Source organism: Hyaena hyaena, unplaced genomic scaffold (assembly GCF_003009895.1).
Source record: "Hyaena hyaena isolate Hyena2069 unplaced genomic scaffold, ASM300989v1 scaffold_7, whole genome shotgun sequence".
Classification (NCBI taxonomy): Eukaryota; Metazoa; Chordata; class Mammalia; order Carnivora; family Hyaenidae; genus Hyaena; species Hyaena hyaena.
The window spans coordinates 8,053,182-8,070,375 of record NW_024080639.1 but is presented as its reverse complement, the minus strand read 5'-3'; the positions used below and the strand labels follow the sequence as shown (position 1 = coordinate 8,070,375).

General features: G+C 38.8%; 1 protein-coding gene across 2 annotated transcripts in view; it reads right to left on the bottom strand.

The window, feature by feature from the left end:
* Positions 1-15,975, bottom strand: part of LOC120238576 (UPF0547 protein C16orf87 homolog) — a 32,062-nt gene extending 16,087 nt beyond the window's left edge. For both annotated transcript variants that reach the window (XM_039242372.1, XM_039242382.1), the window contains exons 1-2: positions 15,566-15,975; positions 8,530-8,626 (exon numbers count right to left, since the gene is read on the bottom strand). In XM_039242372.1, coding sequence (XP_039098303.1) covers positions 8,530-8,626; positions 15,566-15,631 — 163 coding nt within the window. In that variant the 5' untranslated portion in view covers positions 15,632-15,975. The remainder of the gene's footprint in view (positions 1-8,529; positions 8,627-15,565) is intronic.
* Positions 15,976-17,194: the final 1,219 nt, after the last annotated feature.

Below are 17,194 nucleotides of genomic sequence, written 5' to 3'. Positions count from 1 at the left end.
TTGGACGCTTAATTGACTGAGCCACCCAGGTGCCCCAGATATATACAGTTTAAATATTAATGAGCTTTTCCAATTTTGTACTGTTTTATATCTTTTTTCCTTACCTTTAGAGGAAGTTATTTTATGAACCAGTATGTCATTTAGAATTTCAGTTTACTTTTCTTTGTATTTTTTTTTTTTTTGAGAGAGAGAGAGGAAGCATATGAGTGGGGGAAAGCAAGAGAGAGAGGGAGAGAGAATCAGGCAGGATCCACATCCACCATGGAGCCCAACTTGGGGCTCAGTCTCACAACTGTGAGATCATGACCTTAGCTGAAATCAACAGTCACTTGACCACAGCCACTTGACCAATTGAGCCATTTAGACTCCCATCTTTATAGTTTTTATAATTAAAATTTTAAAAGGAAAAAGGCATATCTATAATTATTAAATGCAAAATGGCACCCCTGATATCACAAAACACCCAGAATAACCATCAGAAAAAACAAATTTAAACATCTGGAACATAGCAGAGTTTGTTTTCACCAAAAACTGCTTCTATCAGAATTTTTGGTGACCAAATATTTGGTGCTCAAGGTTTGGTCTACAGTACAGACACTCTCAACTTTAGGAAATACAGTATTTCTCATTTAATCTCTTTTTATTTTTTAAAGAAATTTTGGGGGAATCTCTATACCCAATGTGGGGTCAAACTTACAATCCTGAAACAAGAGTCCTAATGCTCCACCGACTGAGCAGGACAGGGGTCCCTCCTTTAATCTCTTTTTAAAGAAACTGTTTCAAATTAATAATTTAAGACTTAAATATAAAGCTATTTTTTCTTTTTTAATTCACTTATTTTTTAAATTTACATCCAAGTTAGTTAGCATATAGTACAACAATGATTTCAGGAGTAGATTCCAGTGATTCATTCCCTTTATGTATAACACCCAGTGCTCATCCCAACAAGTATCTTCCTATTAATGCCCCTTACCCATCTGGCCCATTCCCTCTCCCACAATCCCTCCAGCCACCATCCGTTTATTCTCTAAGAGTCGTTTATGTTTTGTCCCACTCCCTGTTTTTTTATTATTTTTGCTTCACCTGTTCATCTGTTTTGTATCTTAAATTCCTCATAAGGTTAAAGTCATATGGTATTTGTTTTTCTCTGTCTGACTACTTTTGCTGAGCATAATACCCTCTAGTTCCATCCATGTAGTTGCAAATGGCAATATTTCATTCTGTTTGATTGCCAAGTAAAACTACATTGTATAATATATATACCACATCTTCTTTATCCATTCATTTGTCAATGGACATTTGGGATCTTTCCAAACTGGCTATTTTGATAGTGCTGCTTTAAACATTGGGGTGCATGTGCGTCTTCGAAACAGCACATCTGTATCCCTTGGATAAATACCTAGCAGTGCAATTGTTGGGTCATAGGGTATCTCTATTTTTAATTTTTTGAGAAACCTCCATACTGTTTTCCAGAGTGGCTATACCAATTTGTATTCTTACCAGGAGTACAAAAGAGATCCTCTTTGTCTGCATCCTCTCCAACATCTATTTTTTAATCTCTTAGGCAAGCATTTAATTTAGAAATGAAATCCTACATGAACAAGACAGTTAATTTTTAAAAACCTATCTCCATTTAATACTGGCCCCCTAAACAGAATAAAAGGAATAGCATATACCTAACTCATTTGGAAAGTTATCAAAGAATAATTAATTGCCTCTAGGTTCTATGCACTTATACAAAAGACTAAGTATTTCTTTTAAAAAATTTTTTAATGTTTATTTTTGAGAGAGAGAGAGACAGTGTGAGCGGGGGGGAGGTGGGGGGCAGGGAGAGAGAGAGACACAGAATCTGAAACAAGCTCCAGGCTCTGAGCTGTCATCACAGAGCCTGACATGGAACTCAAACTCAAAATGGAGATCATGACCTGAGCTGAAGTCAGAAGATTAACCAACTGAGCCACCCAGGTGCCCCATCTTAATACAGATTTATTTGTAACACTCATCTCTTCCCCTCATCAAAATTTAAAAACTTGTAAAAATCCTTTAATTTCCATAATAAATTTTACTTAAATGTATTTTCAGCTAGACAAAGTTCTATGTAGGTAGTGTCCTACCTCTCTATTTCTACTGTGTTATGAAGGTATAAAGATAATTAGTATATATGAAAAAATGAGTTTTAAGCAATTCAAGCTTAGATAAATCTATTTGACTTAACAGTTTATGTTCCTCCTACATGTCACAAAATTACCATAGAAATTTTGGGGCACCTGGGTAGCTTGGTGAAGCATCCCACTTGAGTTCAGGTCATGATTTCACGTTTGTGAGTTCTTGGTGCTGACAACTCAGAGCCTGGAGCCTGCTTCAGATTCTGTCTCTCCCTCTCTCTCTCAAAATAAACATTTAAAAAAATAAAAAAAAAAAAAAAAGAAATTTCAACCCACTGAAATTTAAAATTATCTTTTAGAGCTTTGATTTCACTTTTAAAATAACTGCAATCTGAACTTTACAGATGGTTCTCTTTCTTGTTTTAAATGTTTAATTGTGTAAGTAAAAGTCTTCCTTGATTCCTCCCTTCTTATTTAGTGATCTATCAATGCAGAAATCATTTTGTGGGGTCTTAAAATTAAAAAAAAAAAAGGAAAATAGAAAATAGCAATTCTACTTCTGGGTATTTATCCAAAGAAAACGAAAACATTAACTCGAAAAGATACATGCACCCCATGTTCACTGCAGCATTATTTACAATAGCTAAGATTTGTAAACAACCTAAAGTGTCCACTGATGGAGTATTATTCATCCATAAGACAGAATAACTGAATAAAATTTTGCCATTTTTGACAACATGGATGGCATTATGCTAAGTGATATGTTAGACAAAGGAAGATAAATACCATATAATCCCACCTATATGTGAAATCTTAAAAAACAAACCTAAGTTCATAAATAACAGAGAACAGACACCGGTGGTTGCCAGAGGTAAGACCTGGCAGGTTTGTGGGGGGGGTGTGAATTGGGTTGAAAAGGGTTCTATAAACTTCTAATTACAATATACAATATATAAAGTACAAGTTTCTAACAACAATATAAATAAGTCATGACAAGTAACATACAACATGGTGACTATAGCTAATAATACTCTATTGGATATTTGAAAGTTACTAAGAGTAAATTTTTAAAGTACTCGTTACAAGAAAAAACTTCTGTAAAAATAAAGTTCATGCAAGTATTGTTTTGTACTTTTTTCTTTTTTTAAGTGTTAAAAGTTTATTTATTTTGAGAGAGAGACAGGGCACATGAATGGGGGAGAGGCAGAGAGGGAGCGAGGAAGGGAGGAAGGGAGGGAAGGAGGAAGAGAAAGAGAAGGAGAGAGGGAGGGAGAGGAGAGGGAGAGAGAAGGGGAGAGAGGGAGAGAAGGGGAGAGAGGGAGAGAAGGGGAGAGAAGGAGGGAGGGAGGGAGGAGAGAGACAGAGAGAGAGAGAGAGAGAGAGAGAGAGAGAGAGAATCCCAAGCAGTGCCTGACACAGGGCTTGAACCCACAAACTGTGAGATCATGACCTGAGCCAAAGTCAAGAGCCAGATGATTAACTCATCAAGCCACCCAGGGGCCCCCTGTACTTTTTTTTCTTAAATTAACTTTGTTTTAGAGATTTTCCCACATCAATACATAACAATCTGCACCACTCTCTCTAATTGGCATATACTATTGTTCCCTAAAACATATACCCTACTTAATCATTCCCCACCAATATTTGGCTTCACTTTTGCTATTATAAACACTGTTGCCTGAAAATCCTAATAAATATTTAATTGTGTATTATAAACAACTGTATTTCTAGGTTACATACCTCTTGATAAAGAAGTCTAGAGTATAGGTTATATGCATTGAAAACTTTTATCAACTACTGTCAGACTGTTCTGCAAAAGGCTGTGGTGATTTATAACCTCACCATCAGTATGAGTACTCATTCTACCATATGCATAAAAGCACCTGGAAATCCTTTACGTTTTTGTCAAAATGTGGGTAAAAGGAGTGGTATTTTGTTTCAAATGCATCTACCTAATTATTAGTGAAATTCATTATCCTTCCACATATATATTGTCCACTTTCATTTTTTCTTTCACAAATTTTCTTATTAAAACTGAAATGCTCTGGAACCCATTGACAATGTTCATCAAGTACTTGGTAACTGTAGAGATTTTAAAGCTTATACTCTTCTCAATCTCCCACATACTATAAACTATCCAGGATAAATCTTACTTTTAAGAAATTTAATTGCAAATGCAATATTTACTGAGTACCTATAATATACTAAACTTTGTTTACATTAGCCATTTTTATTTGTACTTCATCTGCATTTCAATCCTCTAAGGTTGATACTATAAACCTACCCTACATGCAAGTAAACAGCAGTGGCTCAGAGGTCAATTAACCTGTTAGAGAGTGACAAAACTGGAATCTGAAACCAAAGTTTCCAACTTCCATGTTTGTACCATACCAAACGGTTTTCTAGGCTTTGAATATTCTTTTTTTTTTTTAATTATTTTATTTATTTCTGAGAGAGAGAGACAGTGAGCAGGGGAGGGTCAGAGAGAGAAGGAGACAGAATCTGAAACGGGCTCCAGGCTCTGAGTTGGCTGTCAACACAGAGCCTGACGCAGGGCTCAAACCCATGAACCGTGAGAGATCATGACCTGAGCCGAAGTCAGACGCTTAACCGACTGAGCCACCCAGGCACCCCTAGGCTTTGAATATTCTTAACTTTTCTCCTTAAAACTGTTTCCTCCTTTGGTTTCTATGGCACAGTCTACTTCTGATATTCCTCCATTTTTTTTCTTGTTTCTTTTGCTGGTTCCTCTTCCTCTTCCAGGAAATTTCTAGGCTTCAATGTCTCATCTTTACTTTGAGGTCACAAGGCCACTTTTATTAAACAAAAAAACCTCAGGAAACTACAAATGTATAATAATGAACTGCCTCTTATTTATCACCGCGACTTAAGTAACACCACTCTCTTTTGTTTGCTCCCCTACATTTGACATGTACATGTAGATCTTCTCAGTTGACTTAAACTCCCTAACAACCTCCACCATTTATGAGTTTGCCAGAGTTCAGTCTCTGAACTCCCTTCCTCTTCCTACCCTATAGACTCTGTGGCACAATCTCATCTATTTCCATGATGACAACTACCATTCACTAATGGCTCAAAAGATTTATTTCCAGGGTTGCCTGAGTGGGTCAGTTGGTTAAGCACCCGACTTCATCTCAGGTCATGATCTCACACTGGTGAGTTCGAGCCCCACCATTGGGCTCCGTACTATCAGCAGCCCCAGAGCCTGCTTCAGATTCTATGTCTCCATCTCTCTCTGTCCCTCCCATGTTTATGCTCTGCTTCTCTTTCAAAAATAAATAAACATGGGGGGAAAAAGATTTATACCCAGGGACACCTGAGCAGCTCAGTCAGTTAAGCATCCAACTCTTGAATTCAGTTCAGGTCATGATCTCACATTGTGAGAAAGAGCCCTGCATAGTGCTCCATGATAGGCATGGAGCATGCTTGGGATTCATGCTCTCTCCTTCTGCCTCTCCCCTGCTCAGGAGTGAACGTGCACACACTCTCTCTCAAAATTAATAAATAAGCATAAAAAAAAGATTTATCTCCAGTTGAGGCTAGTCCCTGAGCTTTAAACTCTATGTCCAACTGGGAAAAAAAATAATCCACATGGATATTTTATAACTACATCTAAAACTAAATTCTTCATCTTTCCCTCAAAACTTGTCTTCCTTTTTATTATTTCCTTTCTGTCAAGTAATTCAAGTCATTAGGAGTCCCTGTTAAAATTCTTCCCTCTGGTTCAAATGATTCCAAATCCTTAACTTGCAGCATCTGTCCCTTCTCACTATCCTTGCTGTGTTTCTTCTTTATCTCATGTCAGATCTGAGCCACTGGTATACAGGAGGAGGCGAAAAATATTTGCTGAATAAAAAAAATTAACATGCTTGTCCTGCTAAGGGGCACAAACTAGGTCTTATTCATTTTGAAGACTCAGAACTGAGTTGACACACCACCCCAGATATCTATTGAATGAATCATTCTAGCTGTGATTGTATAGTGGTTAGTACTCGGCATTGTCAGTGAATCATTCCAGGGTTCCCATACCTGAACCAAACTCTTTAGGGAATAAGACCAAGGAGAACCCATTTTTTAACAAACTTTCTGGACGATTCATATAACTAATCCAGCAAAGTCTTTATTCTCATAATGAAAGGGAGCAAACTCAAAGAGAGACAGAAATGGAAGTAAATAATTTTCTTGCCTCCTAGGATAAACAGACCTCTCACAGACGTAACTATAAATAATGCTTGAATTATCTGCTACTATAATTTAACCACTCTCTAACTTAATATTCCTACTCAGTTAACATACTGCAATAACCCACTTCTTTTAAAAAAAAAATTTTCTTTTAAATGTTTATTTATTTCTAGGAGACAGAGAGAGAGACAGCGTGAGCAGGGGAGGGTCAGAGAGAGAAGGAGTCACAGACTGAAATAGGCTCCAGGCTCTGAGCTGGCAGTCAGCACAGAGCCTGACGCGGGGCTCGAACCCACGAACCGTGAGATCATGACCTAAGCGAAAGTTGGACGCTTAACCAACTAAGCCACCCAGGCACCCCTAAAAAAATTTTTTTTTAACGTTTATTTATTTTTGAGAGACAGAGCATGAGTGGGGGAGAGTCAGAGAAAGGGGAAGACACTGAAGCAGGCTGTAGTCTCTGAGCTAGCAGCAAGGAGCCCAACCTGGGGCTCAAACTCACAGACTGCAAGATCATGACCTGAGCCAAAGTTGGATGCTTAACTGACTGATCCACCCAGGCACCCCTGCAATAGCCCACCTGTACACCTTTCTTGTGCACCCTTCTCTAGACAGCAGCCAAAATGGTATTTCTAAAAGGCGAATCAGATCATCCTACCTTCCCCTCACTCCATCCCACATCCTACGAATAGTTTCTCCTCAGATTTTAAGAACAATATCCAAAAATTCTTACTCTGGTTTACAAAGCCCTACAGAATCTGGCCACTGCTTATCCCTCTGGCCTCATCTCCCACATCCCCCTACTCTTACTGTTTACACGGCAACCACACTGGCCTTTTCATCCCTAAAATATACCAAACTTTTTCCAGCCCTAAAATTTTTGCATTTGCTATTTCATCTGTCAAGAATGTTCTTGATCTTATCATGGCTAGCCCCTCGTTCCAATTCAGCAGTTTAAATGTCTCTTCTCAGAGAGGCCTTCTCCAGTCACTCAATCAAAAGTAGCCTTCTAGTCACATACTAGGACAGCAATCTATTTTAATTTCCTACAAGGCATTTATCACAAGCCAGTAACTGCCCTGTTTGTTTATTGTCTATCTCATGCCCACAAGAATGTAAGCTCCATGACAGCAGTTAACCTCTCTTGACAGTAGATTCATTCATTACTTTATGCCCAAGGCTTAGAACAGTACCTAGTATATAGCAAGCACTAAAAATTTATTTGTAATCAATTACTTTTATTTGAAGATAATCACTGTTCTGATTTCATGCAAGAATAACAAAATTTCATCTTTTAATAAATACACCCACTGAATAAATCCAATTTGTCTACATTAATGGGAAAGTAAAACTCCAACAAAATTATTTTTTAGACATTCTAAACCAGAGAATTATAAAAAATAACCAATATGTCTAAAACTTATATTCACCTCAAAATCAAGTTATATTTTTCCAGTTACTAATTAAAAAAAACAAAACAAAACTTGAAAGTTGTTATAAATTTTACCAGCACTGAGGGGGTAAAACCAAATGTCCATAAACCAGTGAATAAACGTATTGTCACATATCCATACAAAAACTACTAGTAAACAGTAAAAAGTAATTGATTCTTATTGATAAACACAACAATATGGCTGAATCCTAATTATGTTCAGTGAAAGCCAGGCAAAAAAATAGAGTACATACTGCATGATTCTATTTATATTAAGTTCTAGGAATAGTGACAGAAAACACTTCAGTGGTTTTCTGGGGGCAGGGGTAGTAAGGAGAGAGTAACACAGGGGAACTAGAAAACTTTTGGGAATGATTGGACATCCTTCATTACCTTGATTTTGGTGACTAATGTAATCACATGACACAACTTGTCAGACTGTACAGTTTAAATATGTGCAATTTATTGAATGACAATTGTATTTTAATTAAACTATTTAATTTTAAAAATCAGATCAGATCACTCCCTTGCTTAACACTCTTCACTGGCTCTCCATCTTCCAATAATAAAAAACAGATTTCATCAGTATTATAAGGGAGTTAACATTTAAATGGAATGAAGAGCAAACTGATGTCATAAGATGATTTCCAACAGCTAATAAGAACCAAAGGCATACTTCAATAGGTTTTAATTTTTAAATTCAACACAGATGTAAATAGTAAATTCACAAAAATTAGTTTTACATTTCTACATCAAAAAGCTAAATATATGGTAAACTTTCACAATTACCTGTAGAAGATGGTGATTTTTCTGGGTGTTTTGCATTTAAAAGTTTTCTGCTAATAAATATATAACCACAGGGACACGATTTACATGCAACAGGAACCTGTACAAAAATAAGAAAAAGTGTATTATTACTATTCTTCTATTGAACTTCTCGGTGTTTATGTAGTCTCCTGAACTGAATGATAAATTATTGAAGTAGGGGTCATAGATTTATTTAAACCCCTCCCCCTTACAACAAATTGAGACTGTTATGTTTTATACATCTTTACATTGTCCTAATGCTTTACAATACCATGAGTGTAGAAAATGCATGCTAAACATGTGCTGATGGGAGTGACCATAGAACACCATAAGAGAATCACAGCAAGGGAAAATATGGAGGATAAAAGGTAATATTTTCTAAAATATATATTTGATAGCAGTTTATTACAACCAGTTAGAAAAGGGAGCATGGTTAGAAAGTAATTAAAGAAATCCCAGCATAATAATGAGGGTCCAACTGGAAGACACTAATTTGAAAAGACATAGGCACCTTTATGTTTATTACAGCACTATTTACATTAGCCAAGATATGGAGACACCCCAAGTGTCCATCCATAGATAAATGGATGAAGAAGATGTGATACACACACACATACACACAGGAAAATTATTCAGACATAAAAGGAATGAGATTTTGCCAGTTGTGACAACATAGATGGACCTAGAAATTATTATGCTGGGTGCCTGCATGGCTCAGTAAATAAAGTGTCCTACTCTAGATTTTGGCTCAGGTCATGATCTCACAGCTCGTGGGTTCAAGGGCTCTGTACCGACAGCACAGAGCCTGCTTGGGATTCTTTCTCTCTTCTCTCTCTGCTCCTCCCTCTCTCTCAAAAAATAAATAAACATTTAAAAAAAAGAAAATATTATGCTAAGTGAAATAAGTCAGAGAAACACAAATATCATGATTTCACTTAAATATGGAATCTAAAAAACAAATCAACAAACAAACAAAAGCAGAAACACACCCATAAATAAAGAGAACAAACTGATGCCCCTGAGGGTGGGGGATCAGTAGGGGTATGGGCAAAATGAATTAAGGGGAGTGGGAGGTATAGGCTTCCAATTATATAACAAGTTAAGTCACTGGGTTGAAAGGCACAGCACAAGGAATACAGTCAATGGTACTGGAATAGACTTGTATACTGACAGATGGTAGCTACATTTATGGTGAACACATCTTAACCTATGCTGTCCAAATATTATACCATATATCTGAAACTAATTTAATGCTGCCAAATATACCTCTGTTAAAAACATTTTTTTAAGGGGCGCCTGGGTGGCTTAGTCGGTTGAGCGTCCGACTTTCGCTTGGGTCATGATCTCGCGGTTCGTGGGTTCGAGCCCCGTGTCGGGTTCTGTGCTGACTGCCAGCTCAGAGCCTGGAGCCTGTTTCAGAGTCTGTGACTCCCTCTCTCTCTGACCCTCCCCTGCTCACGCTGTCTCTCTCTCTCCTAGAAATAAATAAAACATTTAAAAAAAAACAAAACATTTTTTTAAAGGGAACTTATCAGTGTTGACTTGGGTTCTAAAATGAAAGGGCAAGATGCCAATTGCCACCGACAGAATAGTTTACAATAATCACTTTGAGGGGCAAAAGTATAGCACAAACTAGAGACTATAGGAGTCAAGATCTAGATCTTTTTTTAATGTTTTTATTCATTTTTGAGAGAGAGCTCCCGCAGCAAGCCCGAGCAGGGAAGGGGCAGAGACAGGAAGACACAGAATCCTAAACTGGTTCCAGGCTGAGCTGTCAGCACAGAGCCCAAGGAGGGGCTCGAACCCACAAGCCATGAGATCATGACTGAGCCAAAGTCAGCACTGAGCCACCCAGGCACCCCCAAACTTCTGTTTCTAAATGTGTAAATTACTTACAAGTGGCGTTCTCCATTTCAAGTCTATAATGATTTTTCAAAAGCCAGATGTTATTAAAAATCATTTTAAAAAGTTTGATTTTGCAAAGTTGTTTCACTAATATTAGCCTTAATGATCCTTGAAATCAACACATGTTCATCAAAAACCAGAAATTAATCTCAATAAAAAGTACTAACAGAATTATGGTCAGAAAATTGCAATTCACTTTTTAAGATAAATTCCATTGCCCATTGTTCTGCTTGTGTGAAAGCTTAGCTACAATTTGCTTTTTATCCATGTATATAAAGAACGCTTCATGGTCTAAAATATAAATACTTGATCTGATTAAGCTAAATTACTATTTTGGTAGAATCTTTTTTTTACATGAAATTACTACACAAAGGTTCTCTAGTTTGCACTTAAGGAAAATAACAATAAATCCTATAAAAATCAACAAACTCCAGATAAGTCAAACAGCATGCTTTATCAAGAATGTGATGAAATTCTTTCAAATCAGGACAGAAAATATGTTATAGTTTTTAATACTGTAAAACGTACCCAAAATAGATGTTTGACATTTTTAAAATTTCACATCTTCACAGAAACTAACCTCATAGGTACTGACTCATTTCCTTTACACTTACACTATTAAGGGCATTCACTGTAAGGTAAACTGTTTTAAATTAGTGCTATCCAAAAAACACAGAAACATGATGTTCTTATTCAAAAGATCCTTTGCTACTGAGCAAGGATATTCTTCCAGTTACTAAAACCAAACAAATTTAAATTTAGGTCTTTGTCTTACACACAAGAAAAATACCAACCCATATCCAGAATTAACTAACAGAGGGCTGTACCTACATGAGATACATGCATTTGCCTTTGGGATAAAGAATGTACAAACACTAATTGATAGGCAGATTTTCACCCCTTCATACGTGTTTTATGATCAAAGAAACATTCATACGCCTGAGCTAAGTTACCCTAAAGTCCCTTTTAAATGGAAAGTTTCTTCCCCTAATTGCAACTCTGATAAAAACACAGCCAACCACCACAACCCAGATCCCAGGAAAATAATATTAAATAGGGTGGACTTTAGTAATACTAATCTTTTATAGTACAATTTGGATTTTAAACAAAAAATCCTAAATTTCCTTTAAATTTCAGTTGTAATGCCAAAGATGATACCAAAAAAAGTTCTAATGCTATTGTCTCAGGATTTTAAAATAAAAAAAAAATAATAAAAAAAACCCAAAGTTTTGTTTACTGATGACTTACTGTGCATCAATTTATCCCTTTTTAAAAAATTTTTTAAATGTTTTATTTATTTCTGAGAGAGAGAGAGAGTGAGGAGAGAGAGAGCAGGGGAGGGTCAGAGAGAGAGGGAGACACAGAATCTGAAACAGGCTCCAGGCTCTGAGCTGGCTGTCAGCACAAAGCCCGACTCAGGGCTTGAACCCACAAACCATGAGATCATGACCTGAGCCAAAGTTGGCGCTTGACCAACTGAGCCACCCAGGCACCCCTAAGCATCCAGCTTCAACTTTGGCTCAAGACATGATCTCATGGCTCATGGGTTTGAGGTCTGCAATGAATGAATGTGTGGTGCAAGATGAAAAAGATGACATGAAATGGAGACTGATACTAAGAGAAACAGAAAGAGCCTTCTCGACCAGCATGGACAATACCCCATAAGGATGAACCAGAGACTCAGGGCTCGAACCCACAAACCGTGAGATCATGACCTGAGCTGAAGTCGGACGCTCAACCAACTGAGCCACCCAGGCGCCCCTCAATTTATCCCTTGAAAAGTGCATTCAGATTGTTTACAGGTAAAAACAGGGGCCCCTGGGTGGCTCAGTAGGTTGAGCGTCTGATTTTGGCTCTGACTTTGGCTAGGGTCATGATCTCACAGTTAATGAGTTTGAGCCCCCCATTAGGTTAAAGTTTAAAAAAAAAAAAGTGCAAAAAACAAGACCCTGGTCCTATATTGTTTCATTCATTTCCAAAAGTTCAAAATAACCCCATTATAGAGAACTTATTTACATTTCATTGCTAACAGAACCAAAGTGACCTATATTGGACATGTTTGCTACATAACACATAAAATTTCCTATAAATAGGAAAAAAACCTTCTCTATTAAAAATTTTAAGGCAAAAACAGACTCACAAAAGACACCAAAAAACTAATAAGAATCTTGAATATTCCTATATATAAAATGGTTCAATAATTTGAGCTACTGGATGTGAAACCTCTCGAAAATGAAAAGTACTGCGGTTTAGATGTTTCAGAATCGCATTTTCAATACAGGATACAAAGGGGATGTTATAAAGCAAATGAAAATCTAGGTCTTTCTTGCTTGCTGATCTGTTTTTAAACTTATACACAGACAAAGAACATATGGAATCTATTAAAGTGGTACAATCTCAAAGTTTAAAGATTTTACACTTATCTTTATAAACCATGCCTAAATTCTATTTTAATATTCATCAAACGACTTAGAATCGTAGTCTAATGATGTTTAAAAAATGGTCTTCTGGGGGCCCCTGGGTGGCTCAGTCGGTTAAGCTCTTGATTTCCGCTCAGGTCATGAAAGTTCTGGAGCAGAGTCGGGCTCTGTGCTGACAGTACAGAGCCTGCTTGGCATTTTATCTTTCCTTCTCTCTCTGGGCCCCTCCCCCACACACATGCATAAACTATCTCTCAAAATAAATTAATAAACATTTTTTTAAATGGCTTTCTAGGTTATAATTTTTTTCATTTGTAACTATAAAAAGCTTGTACTCTCCAATAAACAGAAATCTAAAATTAATCTTTTATTTCCTTCAATCCAATTGCCTTTAGTAAAAGATAAATTATTTTTAAGAATCACCAAAAAGTTTTTTTTAATGTTTATTTATTTTTAAGAGAGCACAGAAGCAGGAGAGGGACAAAGAGAGAAGGAGAGATAATCCCAAGCAAGTTCCTCACTGTCGCGCAGAGCCTGAGGCGTGGCTGAACTCACAAACCATGAGATCATGGCCTGGACCAAAATCAAGAGTCACACGCTTAACCGACTGAGCCATCCAGAAGCCCCAAGAATCACCAAAAATTTTAATTAGTCCTTGTGTATATTTAGAATAAAGAACAAAACCAACATTTTAAATTATGTAGTAGCTTGCCATGGACTGAATCATGTTCCTCCAAAAATTCATAAACTGAAATCCTAATCCTCAATTTGAAGGTATTTGGAAATTAGATAATCAGGTTTAAAATGCTGAGGGTGGGGCCTCATGATAGGATTAGTGCCCTTATAAAAAAGAACAGTACCAGAAAGTTCACTCTCTGTCAGGATGTGCTACTCCCAGCCTCCAGAACTGTGAAAAAACAAATTACTACCATTTGAGCCACCTAATATATGGTATTTTGTAACAGCAGCTAGAGGGGGAAGTTTTGTGTGTGTATAACAAAATTAATGTGTTTCCAAATAAAATGCTGATCCCATTTTGCTGAACAATTACAGGGATTCCTAACAAGTTTATTATTCTTTCCTTTTTCTTTAACCAGAATATTAAAACCAGGTTATTTTTCCCAAAAGGTTCCATTATGCCAAGTAAAATAAGGTCAAGACTTGCAATAACTTGTGCCCTACAAAAACTGGAATGCATGAAGCATACCATGTAAACTTTATACTGCAGTTAATTGGAACAAATGGAAATGATTTAAATATGGATAAAATCTCCTGCAAAGAGACTTAAATCACAAAATCCAATTTTGTCAGATTTAACAAATTTTAATGGTAAGAACAGAAGTTTAACTCTACTTCAAAAAACATGGCTGAATTGTTTTTATACTGCATACTCCATAAACTCAAAAGATGAATAAACTGTAATTCTCCTTACACAATCTTCCTTGCATTTCTATCACTGCCCACAAAAAATATGCCGAATGAAACTTGTAACATTTCTTTTACTAGATTATCAGCGTACTAGAATGCTCTTAATGTCAGCATGTTATTTTTTAAAAAAGCTCTCCAGCTATTTACTGGAGACAAATTACTCCTGTTTTAAAAAAAAAATAATAAAAATTTTTAAAGAAAAGGTGAAGAGAAAGATAACCATTTTGAAAAAATTGTCTCAGTAGAAAAGAAAAAAATCACACCCAGATCTGCACACTGGCATGGAATAAGGGCCTTCAGATGGTTTTAATTGAGAGTTTTAACTCAACAGATTGTAAGACTTATAGCAACGTCCATTATTCTAGCAAAGAATGAGGTATGCATAAAACTAACAGTAAAATGAGATTTTAAAAATTACAGCTGTCACTATTAATTCTGTGCAGAAAGAAGTCATTTAAAACTCCTAAAACCACATATACATTTTTTAAAAGATCTGGAAGCAGAAACGCCAAATTTTTAACAGCGGATACGACGGCGGGCGGGGGAAGTGAAGCGTGTCCTGAAGGCAAGGGCTTCAATGGGGGCGTTATTCAATAATGTTCCACACAAAACAATGTCAAGATTCACGATTATTTCTGTCAAAAATATAAGGAATATATATTTAGAAGAAAAAAAAACTGTTCAAATTCACCTAAACTTGAAACCATTGCATTGTGGCTCCTTTTGTCATATTAAGCGTCCGCCTAGCTCGCGGTAGAACAGTTTTGGGGGTTCACCGTATACATCTTATGTGAACAAAGCAACCCTGAGCGGCAGGAGTGGCTTTCGGAGCCTGGAGCCGGGCACATCGGGAATTCTCGTCGGGGTAGAAGGGAGCTGAACGGGCCGTGCTTGTCCACTTGGGCCGCTGCCCCCACACTCCCGCCGCTGTCACCAGGAGCCTGCCAGGCGACTCGGGGAGGGTCCAGACGGGGCGCCTCGTCTGCTCCAGACAAACCCACGCCTCCCTCCCGCTCCGCCGGACACACACAGTCGCCCGGCTGACGCCGCCAGGTGGGCACCGGCCGGAATGCGGCCCCGGGAGTCTCCCTGCCACCCCGTCGGCTCAGCCCGGCCCATTCCGCGCTCCCACTGTAGCCTCCGAGCCCAAGGGCCGGCCCACCCGCTAGTCTACCCGGACCCGGCGAGGCGGCCTCCGCACAGTCAACGGCCGCCAGCAACGGCCGCCCGCCCGCGCATCCGCCCGGCAGGCCCTCGGCGCCCACCTGTTGGTCGCACTCGGGGCACGATTTGGTGGCCATCTTCACTTTCTTGGCTCGAGTTGCAGACATGCTCCTCTCCGGCGACTGCGGCGGCGGCGACAGCGGCGGCGGTGGCGGTAGCAGCGGCGGCGGCAGAGGCAGCAGCTCGGGCTCCTCCCCTAGTACCTCAGAGGCCCAGCCTCCGCCAGCCGAGTCCCCGCGGGCCAGACCGAGGCTTGGGCGGGTGCGCGCGCGCGTGCGCGAATTCGCGCGGAGCCTGCGTGCCGGGGCGGGACGGGGCGCGGCACGCGCCAGCAGCGACGGCAGACCTCTAGCGCTGACTCCGCGGGACCGCGGCACGCGCTCCCACCCTCACTGTGCCGGTCTTCGAGAACGTCCCGATTCTCACGAGAGGAGACCGTCTTGATGGTCCAGCGGCACAATGACCACGCCTTCTCCTGGCCCTGCGGAATACGTGGGGGCGTGGTTTGGGCGGGACTCGGCGGTAACGGGCGACGGGCTCGACCAACGAATGCACAGAGAGGGCGGGTCGTGGTGCTGGACACGCCCTCCCCCCCCCGGAGGGAGGAGAATTTGAGTGAAAGTGGTGGAAGGCAAAGCGCTTAGCACAAGTCCTGGCATTTAATACACTTCAGTACCTGTTAGCCACTCTAATTATTGAGGAATTGTATTAGATACATGCTGAGTCTGCTATATGACAAGCCTGGAATAGGCGCTAAGAGATATAAAATTCAACGTTAACTCAAAGATTTATTGAAGGCAAATTCTGCCAGCAAGACAAATGTGAATACTAGGAAGTGCCTGCCCTAAAAAAAATATGCAGTCTACTGTGGTACATGGCCTAATATTAGAATACAGCAGAGCTGGGCTGTTGATAGGAAGAGTAAATCGTTTGGCTATTTAGAGATTCATATCAAAATTTTAAATCCACATTGCCATTGACCTAGCCTTATAATCTAGCAATTCACCCCTAAGAAATGGTGGAAAAGGTATTTTACACCTGTACTCAAATCCATCTGTGAAAAGATGTTGCACTTTGCAGCACTACTTCTCAGAGCAAAATCGGAAACAGCCCAGGTGTCCAACAACAAATTGCTTGGGCAAATTAAGGCATGCATGCAACAGAATATCGCTGCAGCTCTTTAAAGAATGAGTTATATCTGTATGAAGTGATATAATGATCTCCAAAATACCATGTTGAGACTCCTAGGTAGCTCAGTCAGTTAAGCATCCAACTTCAGCTCAGGTCATGATCTCACGGTTCACAAGTTCTAGCCCAGCGTACCGCTCTGTGCTGACAGCTCAGAGCCTGCAGCCTGCTTCGAATTCCTTGTCTCATCTCTCTGTCCCTCTCCTGTTCGTGTTCTCCTTCTCAAAAATAAATATTAAAAAAAAAAATTAAAAACAACAAAATACAGCGTTAATTGGAAAAACAAGGTACAGAACACCTTGTAAAAATAATATGAAAATGAATTTATACTTGCACATTCATTAAGAAACTGGAGAAAATAAACGACAGCAGGAATAGGAAGGAGATTTATTTTTCATTATATCCTATTGTATTATTTGAATTTCCTACTAGATCAACCTAGTATGGCCTTTTCCCCCATAAAGAGAAAAGGATTTGTAACA